We start from the raw sequence: 22,956 nt of genomic DNA, 5'->3' as shown, positions 1-22,956 counted from the left end.
CATGGCATGGAGCACATAGAAGTTCTGTGATGGGTTTATAAAGGCTGGTTGAACCATCTTTGCCTGCAGAGCCGTGCTTTATGTCCCCTTTTGTACACTAAGAACTCTGGGTAAGGGCTGGATTGAAAGGACTGCTTTGCCCTCTTAATCTTTTGGTTTTGACCATGGAAAGTAAAGTTCCATTAGCTTCTGGCAATGTGAGTCACTGGTTGGATTGTCCCTTCTTTCGGTTAGTGTTTCATTGCTAAATTCAATGTAGGTGGCAGGTCACCACTATAGTTGCGAGAGACCAGGGAAGCAGCATCCAAATTATGCTGGGTGTCCTCTTGGAAGCATTGCCAAGGCTTTACAGGCATCCTTATTTGTACCACAGTGACCTGATTTGTTCTGTGTCTCTTGCGAAAACCTGTCAGAGGCTTTCGTAGGTTTCCAAATAAGGTGTTTCCCATTGGCTGAGGACTGGGTTTGTTGGTTGAGCAAGATCCCCCTTTCACTTTCTCACTCATACTGGCACAAAGCACACTTTGCTCTCCCAGTTGGGGGGTGCAAAGCAGTGTGGTTCAGAGGACTCATGGAGCTGAGCCAAAAAACAGTCCAGCATGTGAAAGCATCTATCGATACTCTTCTGCTACAAAATTCTTTTTTCAAAATGAAGCTGTTTGTGAGTTTTGTATCTTCCCCTTTGTTTTATAGGTCTGAGAATACTGGAAAATTAAGTTTTATCTTTTTTGTTTGGTTGGGTTTTTTTATGTTTCAAAACTACTTTGGAACAACAGCAACAAAATCAAGAAAGTTGAATAGATGATAAAATTTCCAGGATTGAGACAGACAGATGATATCTCATGTATGGCCTCCCTCTTGGCATAAGGGTCTATTTTGGCCTTAAATGCCAAATTTATTTCTGTTGTAATTGTACCAATAGCAAATAACTGTCATGAAACTTCTAAAATGCAGAACCAAAATTCCAAAAATATTGTGATCTGAAGTTTACTGGAAGGTGGAGAAAATCTTCCTGTTGCACTGAGTGAATGTTACAGCAGGGCAGAAGGGCTTACAGAAGAAGGTTATACCTTAAGTAGTTCCTTTAGATTTACATTTTTTTTCCAGATCATCAGTGGAGAACAGGAACTACTACTTTGTCAGTGGGATTCTCTGGGGACTTTCTTTTTAAATAAAATTTTATGAGGACGTTGCTGTAGGTTTGCAGCTGACTTTTATGCAAGTGCTGACTGTGGGTGGGTATACTGGGCTCTGGTGTCCTTCTGCCCCCTACACTGTGTCAGGCCTTCTAATGGCGTAGAAATGTCACTGTTTAAAGGGAGAACAGCAGTTTGGTGTTTCTGGATGCAGCAGGGAAAGATGATCCTGGCAAGGAAAAAGTGGTTGAACTTTTGCTGTGACTGCAAATCTGTCTTTTACCATCACTTTGATGTCGAGATTGTCAGTGTGGTTCACAAGCTGGTTTTGAGCTCTTCACTTCTGCAAACTGTGGTTGAGACTGTAGCTAATAAGAACATTTTGCTTAATACTTCCTTGATATGAGCTATATGTTACATGTAAGAATTAAACAACAGCTTTCACAAAATACCAAATGCTCTAAAAGTTGAGGCCTGTTTTCTCATCAGTGCCAACCCCAGATCAGCCCCATGACACCTATGCTCCCCATGATGAATGACCCAGCCAAGTTCCAGGAATCCACTCTTGCTGATTTTTTTGTTTTTCAGTAGAAATGAAAAAAACTCATATTTTAAATTCAGTGCCATCGCTGTTCCACACAGTAGCAAATAATGAGCAAAAACCATGCTTTTAGGAGATGAGAAAGAGAATAAAATATTCTATTAAGCTTCATCTGTAGAATTTGGAGGGCACTGTAGTTAGAAATGGATGTGTGGGATATGATTATCCCAGCACCAAAACCCCTCTCATATCTCCAGGTTTTCTACTTGATGATTCAATCTGGTGACTTTGACATCCAATTTGTAGTTCTTGTTACGATGCCATACAATCCAATTCAATGCACACTCTTTGCTTGTGCTCTAGTCTTTATTGCATACTGTTGAAACCTCCAGTTAAGTAACAAAAAGGAAATGAGACATAGGTCAAAGAAATCTCATTTGAATAGGTTAATACTTGTAGAGACTAGTGGTCACTTACTGTGGATTGCCAAAGAGAAGTGAGAGGAAAAACCTGAAAGGATTTCTAAGTAACTTTCCATGTTGAAAGATCACTTTCCGTGTTGAAAGATCACTTTCCAAGGCGTGTTCCCTTGTACACTGATCCTACAAACCTCCCACTGCTGGTAGATTTTGCCCTGTCGTCACAGACTGACGCCTCATTTCAGAGATGCAAATTTGTGTTTGCCTAACTAGTGTGTGTAGGAAGTTTCAGCTCAGCATCTCCACTTTACCTTTTTTTTTTACCCTCAAGGTGCATCTCGTTACAGACACTATGGGAGACTTTGAATCATTGCAACAGCCCAAGTAGTGTAAAGTCCTGCTGGAAGAGCATTTGTCACATATTGACAAGTGCTCATAATTAGCTGGCTGCTTCATTTAATGCTAAATTACTAATGACGTTTGAGACAGACTTAAAAGAAATGCATCACACTGCTAGTGTTTGCTTGAAATTAAGAATTCTTGTACTCAAAATGTCCTGAGTTCTTCTAATACCTTGATTTCTTGCCAGCTCAGAAGAGTTTGGATCATAGGGTCATGAAAGTCTTTGGGGTTTGTTTGTTTGCTTGTTTGTTTGTTCATCAACAGCGTGTGAAGTTTTATCCCTTTCATGAAGAATAATTTTATTTTATGTGGTCCAAGTTTTTCTCCATGTGCCTTCATCTTCCTGTGAGTCCTCTCAAAGGCAGAGCAGTTAGAGTGTACATGTCATATCCAGAAGCTCTGCCCCAGTTCCCATGCCCCTTGATGTGCTAGGTTCTGCACAAACATGAATAGAAAAAAGGACCAGTCTGATCTCAGGGAGGCTGAGCCTACTTACTCGAGGAGAAGATATTCTTGTAAAACACAGTTCGTTTTGGAATAGCAGATTTCTGCCGAGACCAGATTGCTTGACTTAAAACATCTTTTCTGGCTCTGGCTCTTGCCTTGTGAGCAGACTTGCATGGTTGGGAACAGCACCTTCCTCAAAGCCCCAGCCAAGGGCCCAACCAACAGAGGACTGCTGGGGCTGACTGGAGTTGTCCAGCTATCAATAAGTGAGAAAGACTTTGAAAAAGGGGACAAGCAAGACCATGCTTGAAGCAGCCAAGGGGAACCTTGTAGGAAGAGAAGAAAAATTACCCTGACAGATGTTTCCTTAACAGGACCTAGGGAAAGGCTGACCTTGTTAGGGCCCACAAATGTCTCTTGCAAGAAACCAAGAAGTGAGGACTAAGGTCCAGAAAAGGGGTGTAGGAGGATAAGAAAGTCAGTTATCTCAGTTTTACTGTGCAAAAGAACCTGTAAGAGTCAGGACAGAAGGACACGGATGTGGTAGTGTGTTTTCCTTGGGAAAAGGGCAGGACTCTGGGACAGAAGGAAGTCTGAGCCAGCTGCTTTGGGAAACTGTGGTTTAAATCTCCTAACAGGAAAGTCCCTATAATGTAACTGTGTAGTGCTGAAAAGCTGCAGTGATTGCAGCATTTGTCTTGAGAAGGCCTGTGACCACAGCTACTCTGCCAGGCTTCATAACACAGCTACTCAATAGTGTAAACTAACAGCTATTAAAAACAATCTTGTTTGGCTGCTTGTTTGGCAATCCAAAAAAAGCAGGTGTCACTGGGTATTTTTAAGCTGGTCTTCCAGTAATGAATGACAAAACAGTCTGTGTCAATTATGTGCTAAGTAGTCCAGAGTGAGCACATGTTCTATATGTCAAGTGCCTCTTAGTAAAACCTTCAGTCAATGAGTCCTCTTGGTAAACCTAAAACTTTACCACTTCATGTTACTTAGTTCTTCTTTCTCCTCTTTTCTTTGTAAGGTTTGTTTTATTTGCTTTAGGTCTACTTGAGAAAGCAAACACAGAACACAAGAAAAAAAGCAGCTTCACATTTTCTAAATTATTCTCTTCTAATTTTATATGAAACCATGTTTCCATTGAATTCACAAGTAGTTTCAGCCCATCTAAAGCTGCATTTTAACAAAAAGTATAAGTCCCAGATTTTTTTCCCCCTACCTCTATTCTTTTCTGTTAATTTTCAAGATCTGGAGAATGTCATGTATCTCATAATTTCCAAGGAATAGCATCTTTTTCTCATCTTTCCAAATTAAATATTTTTAAAATGCAAACCCTCATTTATTATCACTGGAAGACGTTTTGATGTTCAGGCTGTGGATTTTGACTCCAGCCATTCTCCTTTTCCAAATCTTCTTTGGGGTCTATACATCTCAGGGAAACTTTTAGCCAAACCACAGCAGTGGAGAAGCACTGACTGACCTGTGCAGAGGTGGTGATGTGAGGGCTACAGTGAACCAAAAGCTTCAGGCTCAGTTTCAGTGTGGTTGCATGACCACCTTAGTGCTGAAAAGTTGCTGATAGCTTTTTTTTGGTGAAGATTTCAGAACGTTAGACACATCACTACTTAATTACATTAAGTAGCAATGTGTTTAACATCCTTACATTATAGTAATTATTTACATTAATTCCTTACTTACTCGCATTACTACTTCTTGTAAGCAGGTTTCTTTTTGTCTGCAAATGACCCTCGGTGGTCTCAGTTCCTTGCAGGAGATAGTGTATGATCTCAAGTGATTCCTTTTCTTCTTCCTCAGGTTTGTGGAAGTTATGCAGAAAATCAGCACTTCTCAACTTCTTTAATAATCAGAAATGTATTAATCAAAATGTTTCTATTTTTGTTTTTATTATGCCTAAAGGCAAATGCAAATTTAAATTGGAAGAGAAATGGAGCCATCATAAAGCAAATATAATGTAACCTAGAGCTCAGCTTGGCAAGCAGCTTTTCACTGTTTCTTCTTTTAACTGTATGATGGGTTGACACTAGCTGGATGCCAGGTGTCCACCCAAGCCACTCTATCACTCCTCCCCTCAGCTGGACAGAGGAGAGATAATATAAGGAAAGGCTCAAGGGTCAAAATAAGGGCAGAGACAGATCACTCACTGACTGCCAACATGAGCAAAACAGATTCAACCTGGGGAAATTAGTTTAATTTGTCAAACGAGAGCAGGATAATGACAAATAAGACCAAATCTTCAAGCACCTTCCCTCCACATTCCCTTCTTCCTGGGCTTAACTTTACTCCTGATTTTCTCTACCCCCTCCCCCCAGCAGCACAGGGGTATGGGAATGGGGGTTTTGGTCAGTTCATCACCCATTACCTCTGTTGCTTCTTGCTCCTCTGGAGGACTCCTCATATCCTTTCCCTGCTGCAGCATGGGCTTCTCTCTCCTTGGGGCCGCAGGTCCTGCCAGGAGCCTGCTGCAGCGTGGGCATTCCCCTGCTCCAATGTGGGATCCTCCATGGGCTGCAGGTGGATTTCTGCTCCACCGTGGACCTCCATGGGCTGCAGGGGCACAGTTACCTCACCATGGACTACAGGGGAATCTCAGCTCCAGCACCTGGAGCACTTCTTGCCCCTCCTTCTGCACTACCTGGGGATCTGCAGAGTGCTTTCTTTCACATATCCTCCCTCCTCTATCCATCTGCATTTGCACAGGTTTTTATCCCCCTCCTAAATACATTATCCCAGAGGTGCTGCCTCTGTTGATGATGGGCTCAGCCTTGTCAACTGACAAGTCCCCCCTTGGAGCCAGATGGCACAGGCTCTGTCAGACACAGGGGAAGATTCCAGCAGCTTCTCAGAGAAGCCTCCCCTGTTGCCCACTTGCTACCAAAACCCTGCCATGCAAATCCAATAAAGACTATTTTTTTCATCCTTCTTTCCAATTATAGGCTTTGTCTTCAGCTTTGATAGGTCCATTTCTGTGAAAAGGTGGTTGGCTACCCCAAGGGCTGTAGACAAAATAGAGTTAGCTTAGAGAGAAATCTGTTCTCAGATCACTGGATACTCAGCTTCTATATGTATTTAGCAGCAAGCAACCAGCAGTGCTAGGATGGATTGCCAAAGAGAAATGAGATGAAAAACGTGAAAGGATTTCTAAGTAACTTTCCTTGCTGAAAGATCACTTTCTGTGTTGAAAGATCACTTTCCAAGGTGTGTTCCCTTGGTGCTGGGATGTTCACAGGAGGTGCACCAGTCTCCTCATAACCTGCACTTTCGATAGGTGAGAGGTTAATTTCTCCCAACAGGCATATGATATGTCCATAATTGCATTAAAGCAATGCCATTCTATAGTATTTCTGGATCTGTAGCTTAGGAAGTTCAACCTATAATTAGTGAAAATTGCCTTCCTCCTTCAGATGACAATTTTGTCAGTCACGCAAGCATTGAAGTGCATGAAATCACTGGATTGCATCACAGCCTCTAAAGCTCCAGAGATATTGAGCAAGTTACCTGTGGAACTTTTGTGCTTGGCACTTATTATGTATTTATACATCAGGGATTGTGCAATGATTAAATCCCTGCATTTGGCCATGATCCTTTCAGCTAGTGCCTTCTCATGCCCTTTGCTCTGTCAAAGGAGTCTTAAACCACTGGAAATTACAGAAGGGAATTTCCCCCATTCTGTTCTGTTTTTCCTGTATTGCTGTAATGCTTTATTTTCATCAGTTCAGACAAGGCAGTAATATGCATTAAAGCAACATCTCTTTGTGAGGGTGAATAAACATGGAAATTTTGGTTAACTGCCAGTCAATTAACAAGTGTCAATGTTTCTCATTGTAGGGTATAGGTAAAGATATAGACAATGTCTAATATCCAAGTAGGTAAGAGATGTTTTGGGGTTTCTTATTTTACTCTTTCATGTTTAATATTAGACCTAAACCCATAAAGTGACTATAAGATATAGTCTATCAATCAAATAGTTAATGATCATAAAATTCCTTCTCTATCTTTCTCTTCAGCAGTTAATGGTGTGTTTTAAGCCTTGCATCTGTAGGGCTTTTTTTAGGAGCTGCATGGTCAAATAGGTTACCATTGTGGGGCTACAGTTTCAAAGCTGATCCCCCCCAAAATAATGGCCATTTTCCCACTGGTATAGGGGTATTTATCAAGGCTGAACTATTAAGTCCCTTCAGCACTTCAGACTTTCAGCAGGTCCTTTGGGATAAAAGAGAGGAGCATATTACCAGGATGCAGCAGCCTGGTGACCTGGAAAAGTGCAGATAGAGGGGGCTCTAGCTTTGCAGGTGGTGTCTGACAGCAGTTTGACTCCCCAGCTCTCCTCTCTAACATCCTCAAACTGCTCAAAACTGTCAGTTTCCATATATATATATAAAACACACACACACACACAGAGATATATATATATATTAGTATTATATGGAAAAGGCTCAGTTTTCCCTGATGCATTTCCTCTCCTTCCATAGCTCTAACTGAATGGCCCTGCAGCACTGGCACCTAGGCTGTCTTTGCCTCACCATTTGTAATACTGTTGCCTAAAAAGAGCACTTGAATTAAACCTCCAAGACCCAATTTGTGAGCTTTAAAAGTCAGGCATCCTTTAATCGGCGCTGGGTGCACTGCATATCATCAGTACATGAGTATTCATTTTTCGTTCCCCTCATTGCTGTTACATATTCACGACATTTCCCAAAACTTCTTAGCATGTATGCACGTCCTTATAAGGTCTCTGAGGGTCTTCATCTGGGGTCTTCAGTGGTCTCCCTAAGTAACTGCCTTGTGAACTTCATCAAGACAGTGCACCTGGTTAAAAAGTAACTGGGTGTTGCCTTGCTGGCTGTCTCACTTCCCCTCCTCATTGTTTCTTTAAATCACTTGGCTCAGCTATCTGTGGTTTCTATGTTGTAAATACTATCAGTTCTTGTTACATCTCTAAACTCTGACATCAATACACCCAGGAGGGTTTGAGACTGTTCCTTCTGTCCCCTGGAACAACAGGAGGGGAAGTGTAGGAGAGGCTGAACACTTAGTCTGTGTTTTGGTGCTTTGTCTTATTGTGAGTGCAGCATCAGGGAGGGAGATCAGGGTCTGCGGGAATCTGAGCAGGGGCAACAGAAGGGAGGAAAACTGAGAGGCTTACAGCAAAGTCAAGTCAGGAAGACAAATAAGTTGGGAAACTATAATAAGAAAAGGAGAGTTAAATGTGACAAACCCAGAAAAAATAATGTGGGCTTGATCATGGCTTGGGAAGGAACCCAAGTTTAAGATCATGCTCAGGGAAGGGCCACATCCAGCTGAAGTTTGAGTATCTGCAGGTGTATTCAAACTGGGCTTTCACATCCTCTCCTGGCCAGCCTGTCCCAGTGCTTCACCTGTTGGCCAGGGAAAGGGGATTTCCATGTGGCTGATGGGAATTTCCCTTTTCACAACTTGGATCTGATGACTCTTGTGCTTTGGCTGTGCCCCTCTGAGGAGACTCTGGGCACAGCCCTCCCCACGTAGCCTCACAGGCCCCAGGGCAGGGCAATGAAAGCTTCCCTCGACCTGGCAGCCCCCTCGCTGACCCCCTCCATGTGCAGCCTTTGAATTGCAGCAGTATTAAGACTAAACACAGGGAAACCAGGCTGGAAGTCTGGTTGGATCAGGGTGGACAATAGTCACCATCCACTTGTTCCCAAGGAAAAATGAATAATCACCGCCCTTGAACACGTAAGCACCTCTCTGTTTCTATATTTTTTTTGCCCCCTGTTTGCATTATGGGATTGTGAAGGTAAAGACTGATAAGATACAGTGATGTGTCATATCAGGACTAGCAGAGCTTTCTTCAGCCGTTTGCATTAAAACCCTTTGGCTATTTTTTTTTTTTAAATTACTTTGTGCAAATAAACTGAAGGCACTTTGTACACAAGAATTACAAACAAAATGACAGTGCTCCTGAAGTTGGGGCCCCCCTCCTGGCTTTTGTTCTAAATCTAAATCTTAACCTTATCCTAATTTCCTAAATCAAACAAAGCATGAGATAAAAGGAGCACTATAAGCACAAGTCCAGCTGCCACAGGAGGAGGCACGATGCCAGCCTTGGTCACTGGTGGAGTGATGAAAACTGCCTGGGGGCAGGAGTACAGGGTGAGGACTGCCTTCGTGGTGTCATTGCTCAGGTATCCAAATTGCTGGTGCTTAGGTAGCAGTGTCAAAGTTCAGATGAGATGATTCTCTCCAAAAAGCACTGAATGGAGAGGAAATAGAGGTGTAGAGTCACAGGGGAGACTTGAGATGCAAGGCCACCTCCATCTAGATAAGAGCATGGCCTAGGAAATGGCATAAGAAACAAGCTGGGTGTAGGTTTTACAGATTTGGGATCCTTGAAATCTGTGTGTTAACGAAAAAAATATCAAGCCAAACTGTCCTAATTTCAGGTATTACCATTCTAGTTAAGGTAGTTTGAGGCATTGCCTACTGTGGACAGATAGTCCTCAAAACAGCGCAGAAATAGCTGCATACTGAGAGCACTGATCTTTACGCATTTTTATGGCATTTCACTATGATCCATAAAACAGTTACATCAGGGCATGGGTTCTTTGTTGCCTCTTCCCTTGTCCCTTGGCCAGGGGCTGTGGCTCTGCAGAGAAGCATCTCCAGCATATCTGGTGCCATGCACACCGCAAGGCTGCTGATGTATACCCAGCCATATGAGCTTCCCTAAATTGTGGCTATTGTATAGAGAAATTATCTTCTCTGAATAACAATCTATTCTGGAGTTCAAGCTGTTTACATTTCTAGAAAGAGGTACTGGCAGTCTGTGAAGGATGACCGTGTTCCTGAGCTCTACCTTAAGAGAAGCCACTTACAGCTCAGGTTACTCTATAAGCAGCTGGAGTCGGTAGCAGCTCCTGTGTACACTGGCCTGCAGCCAATCCATTATTTTCACATAGATCCCTAAACAGCACGGGAAAGTACCGTCCTTCAGTAGCAGCTCAAACAGGGTGCTTGCAGTGATGACAGAGCCTCTCCCCGGTGGTTTCTCCAGAGCCATGTGAGGCAATTGTAAGATTCTGTGTTTTTGCTGAATGTTCAGGAGTCGCAATACTCAGGTACGGTTTGGGATGGGAAAGCAACAAGCTACAGCTCTTGTTTATGAAGCAGCATTAATGCATTCTGGACAGCACAGATTCAGTGGAAAATACAGGCCCCATTTCAGGTTGCTTTTAAGCTCACTCTGTTTTAGATTAAATAGTTCAGATGTGTAATGAATGGGCTGAAAGTGATGACAGGTATAGGAAGCTGAAGAAACCTATTTCCATGAATACTCAATATTGCTCACATGTCCTTGCCAATACTACAATCTAGATTTCAGAAAGCAGTAATCTGCAAAGCCTGATGTTACTGTGTCAGCCAACCAGTTAATATTGATGTAGTGCTTTTGTATCTGGCTGGGTCAGCCCACCTCCACCAGCCCCCAGGCTGGGTTTATTAAACTAGAACACAGCAGACACACAGTTTCTGTAGGTAACATTGAGAGTTACCTACATTTGACTTTCCTCATTTCACAACCCACACTCCAACCCCTAAAGCTACACGTCCTTCACCCACAGAACCATTACCTCACAGACTTTTATTTCCTTTTCTTTTAGACTGAATCTATTAAGCTACTTAAAAAAAATAAAAAAATATTCCCCAAACACACTGTTACACTCTTATCTCCGGTTATAGTACCAGGAAGGTGTGCTGGGGCCAAATCAGGCACGATGGAATTTGCCATGGGGAAACCCAGCGCTGATGACAGTGGAACCCGCCCGCGTGTGAATTCCCGTGGCTCCTGCCACCCCTTTATAAGCAGGTGAAGGTGAGGCAGGGCTGGCAGAACAGGCAGGCAGCAGCCAAGCTCTCACTGGAGCACAGCTGTGAGTGTGAAGTGGGAATGGCTGGCTTTAGCAGCAAGAGCATGGTCCTGGTCTCCCTGATGGGGCTCCTGGTGCTGCTCCTGTGTGGCACCTCCGAAGGTGAGTGAACTCTGGCGTTCTGCCCCAGGAAGCGGCTCTTGGTGCTGCTCGCAGCTGGCAGCAGGAGGAGGGTGAGGTGGGGGGAATGCTTTCAGCAAACTGTGCTGCCTCATCCTCCTCTTCTGTCAGGAGGGAGCTGGATAGTTGGGTACGGTGAGTACCTAGACATCACAGCAGCACGAGCCAAATGGGTTTTATTTACTTTGCTGTTTTCCTTCGTTCCAGCATACAGCAATCATGATTGCTGCCTGTCTTACACCAAAGTGCGTCTGCCTCGGTGGGCCCTGAAGGGTTACACTGAACAGCTCGCCAGTGAAGTCTGCGATATCCCCGCAATCATGTAAGTTACTTTTCAGAAGATCCTCCAGTTTTTCTGATACGTATTAACCTTAGGATGTCTGTTTGGGCAGAAATAATTATTTGAATGATTTTTCTTGCTTTTTCAAAAACCTAAATTAACTGAATAAATTGTATATAATACCTGTAAACAAAACACACAACCTGTAGTTGACAGGGACTACTAACTCATGGGACAGCCATATAATGTAAATAATAAATTCCTGACTGTTTAGGAATCAGCTGTGCAAACAAAGACGTGCTTCGTTTCCAGCTGAGGGCCACTCTAGCCAACACAAGGTGTTCCCTTGCCAAGACCTGTTAGCAGACACATAAGTGACAAGAGTTCTCTTAATTCACAGGGATTGGATTTCCTTTTCCACAAGGTTTTGTCCCTCCTAGATGTTGATCTGTCACCTTAGTTTGACAGCAACTAATCTCCTTAATCTTAGAAATTATTTCTGGTATCCAGCAAAGGTCTTTGTCTCAATGGATCAAATAAATTGAACACAATTTTATGGTGCAAACAATGATCCCTGAGACTGAAGCAGCTATTACATTTAAATTTCATTGGATGTTTCTTTATGTTCATATAATATTGGAGGAGTTTGGATTATCCTATATCTAAATGGCATTTACAAAAGCAGTTGTTATTGTTCATTATATAGAGTAACTATGACACTTCTTTTGACAAAATGGATCTTCACAGTATTTACTAGCAGGGATTTCTAATTATTTACTGATTTCTTTATCATTATCTCTTTTCCAGTTTCCACACCAACAGTGGGCTGAAGGCCTGTGTAAATCCTAATGAAGGCTGGGTGAAGAAGCATCTTCTTTTCCTCAGGTAGGAATTTAAACATCTAAATAATGACAGGCTGATGAAAACAGGGCATATATGAAAGCTTGTTTCTCACATCTCCTGATGGCATTGGTGAACACATTTGTCTTTCTATCTCCTGTCAGAACTGGCTACTCCTTTTTAGAGTCTTCTCAGGGACAGTCATGTCCACATGTCCCTTTCCCTACCTGAACTATTCTCTCAGAGAAGAAGTCTGTAACTGACCTGTGGCTGAGGTCTTGATTTATGTGTGTTCTCTCTTTTTTTCAACAGCCATAAGCTCAAGAGGATGTCAGCCTGATATGGTTTCCAGCAAGGAAATAGACACAGACACGGCTGAAGAATCACCAGGTTCAACCTCTTGGTTGAGATTGTCTTGTACACTGTTGTGTGCTCACTCACCTCCAACTCAGGCTTCTTTGGAACTGTTGAACTTCTCTAGTTGATTCATATTGCATCTCTGGTTTGCTTGAATTAAGCATTTTGTTACAGTTTCTATTTTTACTAATATGTGTACTAATTTGGTATGATATTATTTAGTAAAGACTACCTTAAGCTGCTGTACAGAGTATTAAGTTTATTGCATGTTGTTTTTGTTTTGTTCCACATGTGTAAAGTGGCTTATTTATTCTATTTATTTTATTACTGTCTTGTGCCAAAATGTTTCCTTTTAGCTGTAGTTAGCATTATAATACTTCTTTAGCTATTGCTAAAGAAAGTCTGCCTGTGAAAAAAAAATGGAAATTGGAGTTTAAAACAAAATAAATGTTTAAATCAGCACTCTCTGTGTGATACGTTTATTTTTTTCATTAAAACACGTGACTTCCCCTTGAAATGAATCCCTTTGCTTATGAGCCTCCAGCTGAAACAATTACACAAGTGTGTTGACACCTGTTAAAGGCACTTTCCACCTTCCTCACTTTGTTTGCCCTAGGGGTAGCTATGACCTCCACAGGATGTAATTGCTTCCTTACCCCCAGACAAGTGCTATAAATCAAGCTTTTGCTTAACATGAAGACCTGTTCTTAACTCAGTTTGATCTTAACTGGACTTGAGAGACTTTCTTTTACACGTTTCTCTATTTATTCAGGAGGAACCTTACACATACTGTCACTGGGCAAGCTTCTAGCCTGAGGAGGACTGATTATGGTACCACAGTCTGCTCTCAACTCAAACGATAATATATCTCTAGAGGAGAAATTTGCAGTGCTCTTCTGCCCTTTTTATGTTTCCTATGGTATCCTATGGCTTCTACCATAATGAGGCTTTCTTGGTGCAGGATCTCTTGATGGAGGTTAATGATGCCTGACAAAAGTAATGAGACTTCATGGAAGGTAGGAGATGGGTGCAGGTTGAATGGGGAAGGCTGCTCAGCTCTTTACTATTACATGGCCCACATGAAATTCAGGGATGTGACCATGTAGGCTGTGTAGTTCTCTCACTCTCAGCACTGGAGTATTATGGATAAATTTACACCTTGGTTTGGTACCTTCTAGTCATAGAGATACAAGCATTAATTTTAATTTAAACTTAGAGAAAGGAGCTGAGATGAATTGGGTTTTTAAAATGGTGGCCATGAGTGGAAGGCTATTACGTTCTGGTTTCAAAACTTGCTAGGGCTTAAACAATCTGCTTGTCACTCTGCCAATCTGGGAACTGTCAGTTCTCTGAGTGAAGCTCTGAAGGAGAGAGATAATTTAGCTTCAATTTCCAGCAGCTGGATTCCATGTCCTTGATATTGAGGATATCAGGTGAGAAGCTATCAGCTTTCCAGGGAGGAGCTAATTACCCAGCATGTTCCCTAATCCTTCCCCCATATCTTCTAGAACTGGTGCGGGCTCCTGTTTGGGATCAGAGAGTTTTTAGGCTAAATCAGCTACCAACAAAATGGTACAGACAAGACAAATGGATCTGTGTTAAAAGTGTCAGAAGCCGAAGTTCCCCAAGCCTACCCTGGGAACAGGTGAGCATTGGTGGAGATGTTAGGAACCAGAGTTGTAATGAACTTAGTGCAGAAAAGCCTAAAGACCAAGCTAGTGAATTCAAAGCAGGGGAGCAAAATAAGAAAGTGAAGACAAATGTGTGAAATTCTGTGGGTGGTTCTTTACTCCCTAGTTGGGCCTGCTAAAAGTTTTGTATTGTTTCTATAACTTGTCCTTCCTCTGGTCATCCATAGTTGCATTGCTACAAAACCCCACATGCTTCCTCCATAGAGCTATGACTTGTGAGATTTCTTTTTAGTTCCTCTTATCCTGGTTGAACTTTTTTTATATCCAACCTCTTTTGAAGAAAAAAAAATAAATATTTGTTTCTATGCCCAGTATCAGAAATAGATAAGGTTGTTATGTTACTGGTACAAAAGTTTGTGTGAAAATAATGTGTCCCTCCATTAATTCCTGAGGATAAAAACAAGTATTATAAGCAAGTGCTGCATCTCCAAAATCATCAGATCAGAGGCACAATTTTGTAAGTAACCTTAAGTGCTCAGTTAAAAGTTCTGACAACTCTGTAAATCATGACCATTTCTAGGAAAACTTGAATCCTGATTACTTTGGTGGGACTGTTTTGCATCTCTGTAGGTGAGTTTCTTTTTCCTCTCTATCTTTGGCCTTCAGCTTCTAATTCAGCATGTGCAATTTTGTTGAATAATTTGAGATGCAGTATTAGATGACAATGGTAATTTGGGGACTTTTCCCCTTCCATTTACATAATTTTTCAAATCGAAATTATTTTTTCTTGCAAAGTGCTGAGGCTTTTTATTACAGCTTGGATATCACTTGGGAATTGGGTATAAGAGCTTTTCCTTCAAAGTCTCAGCACAACTTTATACTTCAGTTTCAAAATCTCCTTCTTGTGCTGTACTGAGACCAGTCCTCAGTGATTCTTGTGCCAGCTGGAGTATTACTATTGAATCCTATTTGTGCATATTCTTTCTGTGTTCTTTTTGTTTGGTTGGTTGGTTTTGGTGCATTTAAAAAAAAATGTTTTTTCTTCCTTTTTAATTTCTTTTTTTCCTTCCACAAAGCAATCTCACACCAGTTCCAGTCAAGACACTGCACCTTTTTGTTTTGTTAGGATCCTTGACAGAATACTTTCTGTTCACATAAGAATCATAATTAGATTTACTAATTTCTTATTTTTTTTTAATCCCACCCCTGCACAAAGCAACAAAATAACTGTGCATGGAAACTGATTTTTGTAAGGAATAGCAAATCTTCTACTGATTTAATTTTGCTGGAAAAATATAAAACCTGATGCATTTCACCAGCTAGGCAAGTACTAAGAAGTTATTTGTTGCATTACTCTTCAGTTGATAGTAGCTTCTAGCTATCAGTTGAAGACTGGTTTTTTGTTCCTCATCTATTTTTTCAACCTTCCACACAAAGGGAGGTTATAAAACACCTGCAAATCCAAGAGACAAATGGGTGAAGCCCCTTATCCTGCAGTATGCATGTTCTCAAGTATATCTGAAACCCAAGCACTAATGGGTGTGCTTAGTGTCAATGGCACTTTTAGCTCCTAGGGATGTTGATAATTGGTCAGTTATTTTCAATTGCCAATACCAGTGAGCCCACATGTAGCCTGACTTCACTCCTGGTGAACTGGAATGCATCATTCTGTAATTTTTTTGAGAATTGAATCAGGGAACTCATGAACCAAGAAGGGCTTTAAGCTTGTGACACTATCACTTGATTCTAATGGCATCCATCCAGTTGGATAAACATCCAGCCAATATAGATGGATCACTTGTAACAAACCTTCTGTATGCTGAGTTACGCTGTGTTACACCCTGGCAGTCTTGTTCCAAATACCAGGCTACAGGCAACATCCTTTGCCAAAATATGAATCATAAAAGAAGCTTTTATCACCAGATTAAATCCAGTGCATTGTTCATGCATGTTTACTATGCAATTATAGTTGTATGACCGTACATAAATGAAAACTATGATCTGTGTTCCCATGATGTCGTGGTTGCTCTGTTCTGGGAGGTGTCGGCCTTAACTGTGCAGTGTTGCAGTCCTAACTCTGTAAAGGCTTTTAAATTGCTGTGCTTCTTCCTTCTGAATTTCCTACTGCAGATAGCTTCCAGCCAAAGCTCTCCTAGAGTTGCTGGTGTTAGAACATTTAAACACAGTATACAATAGGTGCAGTCCTGTGGCTGCTTTTATACATTAACCACAGTAGCTCATGTAAATGAATCCAGGCACTTGTTTAATAGTCTTTTAGCTTCCTTGAATTTATAGCATTATTCAAAGATTATGCAATCAAAAATACATATTGAACGTAAAAGCAGCAGATGAAATTTAGAATACTGCATGGTTAAAACAGAAATATGTCACAGGAAAAGTAGAGACTAAAATACTATTGTTAATTCTTCTTACTAATTTACAACAGCATTTCTGTAGTTTTGCTTCTATGACTTCAGTTATATCCCCAAAATAAAGTAACAATTTTATTTGTAAGCACCTGCATCTACGTTTCCATGTTCCTGAAGTTTTGCTGCACCCTAACTTTACTGCTGGAGATGGATGTAGTGGCTCACAGACTTTAGACAAGATATAGTGTGTTCAGGCCAGCATTAGCTCTTTCCTGTGCCATAGTGAATGAGAAGACACACAGGGGTAGCTGTAATAAGCTATCAGATATGCTCTTCTGTTAGTTGACACTTGGTAAGACGTGCTCACGGTAAGAATGAGGGAGAGAGAGAGAAACCAACTTTTGAAAATGGGAACAGTGTGGCCCAGCACTTGGGATTCCTGGTGATAAAGGATCCATGTGATAGACAGCTACAGGATAAAGCAGCTTAGGAAACATGAAACGTTGAAATAGTCCAGTTGGGGTACCATGATTAGTGAAGCCATGTACCAAAGTGTACAAAACAGTGCATAAAGCATTTCTAATAGCCAGAATTTAGGTACACTTGTGATTCAAGCTGTAACTGTCTTCTCTCCTGGCAACGTGCCCATAAGCAAAGAAAGGCAGAACATTTATGTGTAGGCAAAAATGTTACGTGTAGGATGGTCTAGTACAACAAGTACTTGACTCTTCCTATAGCTTTTGGATGACAAAATTTAGTCAAAACAGATATCGTTCTGAGCGTGGCTTGCAAGGGAATAAACTCTGTACCAAGAATTCATATACACAACTACTGAGGTGACAGCAGATGGCATTCTAAGGTACCAAGGGCAGAGAAACATTACAATCTGTTAGGAGCTACAGACTCATACCTGGGGGGAACAGCAGGTGCTGTGTATGCACTGACTGATCAAGCCATCTGATTAGAGTCGTGCCAGTGAGATGGGTTCAAGTGAGTGGTCCAATTTGCAGTGAAACTGTCAATTACAGCGTCAAGATTAAACCAGTAATTTAATATCCTTGCAGCAGCATTGGTCAGGCACAAAGCTACTGATAACACTATAAACTTACAAGGTAGAAAAATGGGAATTTGATAGATTTAACGTGGCAGATAAATCAAGCTGTAGAGCGACTTCCAAATGTGGCAGTATCTCATGTGTGAATAAGCTGTGTTATACAGCTGTATTTAGGGAATACAAATCAAAATGTTCATGTAAAAGTTTGTCATGCATATTTGAAAAATAATATTTTAGCTATATGTCCTACTACAGTGATTTGTTTTTTTCAAATGTACATTTACTAGAGCTGGTTCAAAAAGATGATTGTGTTCCCATGAGCATCTGAATGTTTCATGTTGTTATGACTCAGAGTAAATGGTGAAAATGTCTTTCAGAGATGATGCAAATCTCAGAGATATATCAGATATTGCAAATCCCAGAGTTGCTTACTCTATAGCATCCTCCAATTTGGTATGAGAGTAGGCAAAAAGGTTTCATTAATTTGAAAGTGGGTAGTGCTGTATTATTGCTTATTACAATTAATGGATGATATACACTTATCTTGTTTCACACATCCATACAAAGTACATTGAAATGATGGTAAAGAAACTTAGAAAACAAGACAATGTAATAGGATTACCACACTTAGTGAAGGCATACAGAATCATAGAATGGTTTGGGTTGGGAGGGACTTTAAGGTCATCCAGTTTCAATCCCCTGCCAGAGGCAGGGACACCTTCCATTTGAATGGGTTGCTCAAAGCCCTATCCCACCCCATCCAATCTGGCCATGAAACTGATATGTAGAAAACATAATGGTTTATGTGAAATGTTTAATAAATTTTTGCATTATAAAAATTAAACATAAAATCACAAAAGAATTACTTTGGCTTTTTTTTTTCTTTTTTTTTAATTAAAAACAATGTTGAGGTGAACATACTCCTACTTTAGTGGAGCTGTGTTTTCTTAAAACAAAGTGGCTTTCCCTATTATTTTTTTCAATGCTACTCTACACTCACTAGAAATCCTGTTATTTGTCAGGAGTTTTTGCTTCTCCCAGCTCATGGTTTGACCCAATTGTGTATTATGTAGATGTAGAAGAGCTTCTCTATTTTTCTCACTAGGTGCATCTAGAAAACTCCCTGGCTTTTACCTTGCAGCTCAGACAATGTGACCGCAGAATACTCACGTAATTACCCCATACCATCAGCTTTGCCTTGTCTCGACTGGATGATGCAGACCTCTACTAAACCAAAAGGTCTTCAGCCCCCCATGGTCTGGGCCATGGAAAGAAAGATTAAAGGCTTGCTGAGGTCTTCTCTGAAACGGTAAAATAAGTATCTCTTACTGGTTTTTTTTGCGTTGAGGTTTTTTTGCTGTCAGGTAAACTCATCAGCTTCGCAAGGTTAAAGAGAAAAGCTCCCCCTTAAAAAGTGGACAGCAAGGAAAACCTTGTTTCAGTTAAGTGAAAATTTGACTGAAACAAGTGAGGATGTATGGAACTGTCTGACTGCATGGGATATGCAAACAATTTGTCAGTGATGGAAGATAGAAGAAAAGAGCAAAGAAGAAACTGTTCCTTTTTGATACTCATTATTTTCTCACTGTGGGTGAACAGCACATCCAACTATTTCTGTGAAAAGAAACTGGTAGGTGACACACTTTCTTGGTAAATTGCAACTAGTAATTTTTTTTTTTTTTAAGTTGAGATTTTTAAATTGATGGAAACAGCCATACAAATATTGAAAACAATCTTTGGGAAAGAGAACACTTTGTCTATTCTATAACACACTGTCATTTCTTTCTCCTAGAATAGCTCTTACCTAGCAAACAGCAAACTCCCAGAAGATCACATTCCTTATACAAGTAATAGAGTTTTAACATTTTTCATGGCTGTGGCATAATGATTAGTACTGGAAATAACAGAGCAGAAGTGAGAAGGAGCTCTAGCAATGCAAAGAGAAGTGTATGCACATAGTCGAGTCTGTTTGGGCAAGAAGAAGCAAGTTATCTATGCCAGAATAAAACAACCTTGAGAAAACATTATGTAAACCCATTTAATTCAGCAAGCAGGAACAAGGAACTATCAGAGCACAGTCCTTCTGCATTTGACAGACCTGACAATTATGAGAAAGGACAGCACACAAAAACTCCCCTTAGTAAAAATTCACTGCACCCAATACTGACATAACAGAAATAGGAAGTGGCTTTCTACATCTTTCCCTTAGCTCAGACTACTCTTGGGCTGACCTTTCTGATTGAGTTCGGCACACCACAGACTGACCTACTTCAGAGCAAGTGGGTCATGATACAACTTTAAATCAGGAAGCTTAAAACCCACTCTTCTCTGCAAGCATGTTTGAGTCAGAAACACTTGCTTCTTGTTATCCTTAGGATGGTACATTGGCTCAAGAAAAGATTGGCAGAACAGGAAGAACTCATGGTTCTCAAAAGGAAGCTCTTCATTGTAACTGCATTGATTTTGCTTCACATTGTCTGACATAGCTGTCTCCAGCACTGTAGATAAGGGTATATTGCAGTCTTTCAAAGGCTCTTGAATATAGACTGATCAGGTTTATAGTATCTTAACTTTCTGCCACTCCTGGAAGCAGCTGACGTAAGCAAAAATGCACAGGGAACAACTGATATATAAGTTATCTTTCCAGGCTGATATGACCAATGCTTTTCATCTCTGTACATAAGAGCTGATTATTTCATCCTGGATGTATGCCTCAGCACCTAATTTTTCTTTCCAGTTTAGATATCTTTTAACTCCCTGCAGTGTGCATTCTTTAAAGCTGGCCTTTCACAACTCAGATATTTGTGTGCAGTCTTGATATAGTAAAACAATATTAGGGCGTTTAGTTTTGCATCTAAATTTTCCATCTAAAAGCATACACTACTTGCTCATTTCCATGAACTTGAAAAAGAGTTGTATTTCTGCTTAACAATCAAGGTTTAATGGTATGGACATCTTCTCAGTCTGCTGTATCATCAGAATTCCTCCTTGACTAGGCTTCAAGCAGTAAGTCCTGCTCTTCAGTTTTACCTTTTCTGCCTAAAGCCTCCTCAGGTAATCCAACCTGTTCTACAGCTCTGGTTCTGATTTCTCATAAAGACACACCGTTAGTCACTATAAATGTATTTTGCATCCAGGCCTGCCCTGGGTAGCACTCTGGGAAAAGCTTTGTCTCAGCACAGTGTTAGCCCTTCCTCCCCCACCCAGGTGGTCAGCAATTTGTTCTAGTTACTGCACAGGAATGGAGCAAACAAGGCCATTATGTCAGTGCCTCTCTGGGTCACCCTGCACAGCAGGCACAGAGCTTAGAGCGATTGGCTTCTGTCGTGACTCCACTGCTCCATAATCTCCTGCTTACAGAAGCACGGAAAGGAGGTGAAAGCTGAGGCCTGATTTGACTTATTATCTTTGAGTGCCATTATTGCATCTTAATCCCAGGTGATGACAAACTGTGAGGTGTCCATGTTCAGATGGAGATTTACTTCAAGAAAGTGAGGGGAGAAAGTGCTGAATCAACAGGTACTGACATCATGGACCTTTGAAGTCTTTCCACTACCCTCTCCCCTGTTTTGACTGGAGCTGCATTTCCTTTTGTGTCTCATGAATAACCAAAAAAAAAAAAGCTTGCTGGTATAAGATATTGAAAACCTTAAAAAAATGATTGCTCAAGAATAGCACAATTGATTCAATGATGCAAACTCAACCTTGGAGTACAGAATTGAAGAGATGTTTAATATGTGAGTTATAGTGGAACTGCAGACACTCCTCATTTATGTTCTAGAAATGTATTAAACCTTTAAATTTGACCAAAAAAATTAAATGTAGCACTTCTGGTAGGTGTCAAGTAATGCTGAAAGTACCAGAAAGGCTACATGAATTTGTGTTTATGATGAACAAACTAAGGTAATGTAGGAAGCAGTGTCCATGCCATGTTCATTTCCACATCACTTAAGTTAAAACGACAGGAAAACATTTATATTCTGAAGTTATAATCTGTGTGGATACATATCATGGTAAACAAATACAAAAAACTGTTAAGAAACTGGAGACCTTCAAGACTTGGGGTTGTTTAAAGAGTTATTTTTGAATAAGCTTGATCCAAGTAAGTTAATTCAGTTGGAAAGTTGTTTGGGTTATTTTCAATAAAAATATTCCTTATCTCCCTCAAGACTTTCCACATACAAACAAGATAAAAGATTTAAACAAACAAATAGGAATGAAAAGCTCGGAGACCACTTTGTCCCCCCGTTGTGTCCTGAAGTCAGTCTGGAATTGGCCATTGTATTTTATTTCCTGGCTTTCAAAAACCAAAGGACTGTCTTCAAAGTGAAGCTGTAGGGAGCCATAAGGGTGTTTTTGGAAAAGTCACGTATTTTTAAACACTGAGTGGGACTGTCTTCTATTGATCCATTGTCAACAATGCAGGCTGTGAAACTGGTTAAATGACAATATGTTTACTGCTTCTCCCTATTGATGCTCTACCATCATTTCAGCATAGAGCTTGACTCAAATTTTTAGCTCTATCATTATCTTCTAATGATTCTATGTTGGCTATCTCTTTTAAATTACATTTTTTCTTCTGTCTTTGATGAAATGCTTGTCCAGAGAAGGGTGATGGAGCTGGGGAAGCATCTGTAGCACAAATGTGATGAGGAGCAGCTGAGGGAGCTGGGGGGGTTTAGTCTGGAGAGAAAAGGAGGCTCAGGGGAGACCTAACCCCTCTCCACAGTTACCTGAAAGGAGGTTGTAGCCAGATGGGGGTCGGTCTCTTCTCCCAAGTAACAAGTGACAGGACAAGGAAATGGCCTTAAGTTGTGCCAGGGGAAGTTTACATTGGATATTAAGAAAAATTTCTTCACGGAAAGTGTGGTGAAGCATTGGAACAGACAGCCCAGGGAATTGGTGGAATTGCCATCCCTGGAAGCTTTCAAAAGGTGTGTGGGTGTGGCACTTGGGACATGGCTCAGTGGTGAACACGGTGCTGTGAGTTCATGGCTGGACTCAGTGCTTGTAAGGCCTTTTCCAGCCTTAACGATTCTAAACCATATTCTCACACTTGTGCTCCAGCCTTGAGTCTATCTTTTAAGAAATTAAGCTGATTTTTTTGTTTATTATTAGTAGTAGTCTTTGTCTGCTTTCCTTAGCTATGTCTTGACTATTTGCTTTTCCAATAGCTTTCGCTAATTCGCTACGCCGTCACCCCTGGCTCTTTAGCCCTCCGTACTATATATATATATAGATATAGATATAGATATAGATATAGATATGTATTTTTAGTGCACTCTGCTTCTTTCTTTCCTGCGCGCAGCCCCATCACCCCGGCGGGCCCGTGAAGGGCGGGCCCCGTGGGCAGCACAGACGAGCCGGTGGGAAGGGCGGGCCCCGCCCCCGTGCCGGGGCCGCGCATGCGCGGCGGGGCCGTTGCCATGGCA

General features: G+C 41.1%; 1 protein-coding gene across 1 annotated transcript; it reads left to right on the top strand.

Annotated features, from left to right (window-relative positions):
* Positions 1-9,118: 9,118 nt before the first annotated feature.
* Positions 9,119-12,925, top strand: CCL20 (C-C motif chemokine ligand 20). Its single transcript, XM_032697434.1, has 5 exons — positions 9,119-10,066; positions 10,686-10,975; positions 11,201-11,315; positions 12,081-12,158; positions 12,426-12,925. Exons 2-5 carry the CDS (start codon positions 10,894-10,896, stop codon positions 12,451-12,453), a joined length of 303 nt encoding a protein of 100 aa, XP_032553325.1. The 5' UTR covers positions 9,119-10,066; positions 10,686-10,893; the 3' UTR covers positions 12,454-12,925.
* Positions 12,926-22,956: the final 10,031 nt, after the last annotated feature.

This window comes from Chiroxiphia lanceolata, chromosome 10, assembly GCF_009829145.1.
Source record: "Chiroxiphia lanceolata isolate bChiLan1 chromosome 10, bChiLan1.pri, whole genome shotgun sequence".
Lineage (NCBI taxonomy): Eukaryota > Metazoa > Chordata > Aves > Passeriformes > Pipridae > Chiroxiphia > Chiroxiphia lanceolata.
Note: the sequence above shows the minus strand (reverse complement) of the source record. Positions and strands in the feature narration are given on the sequence as shown.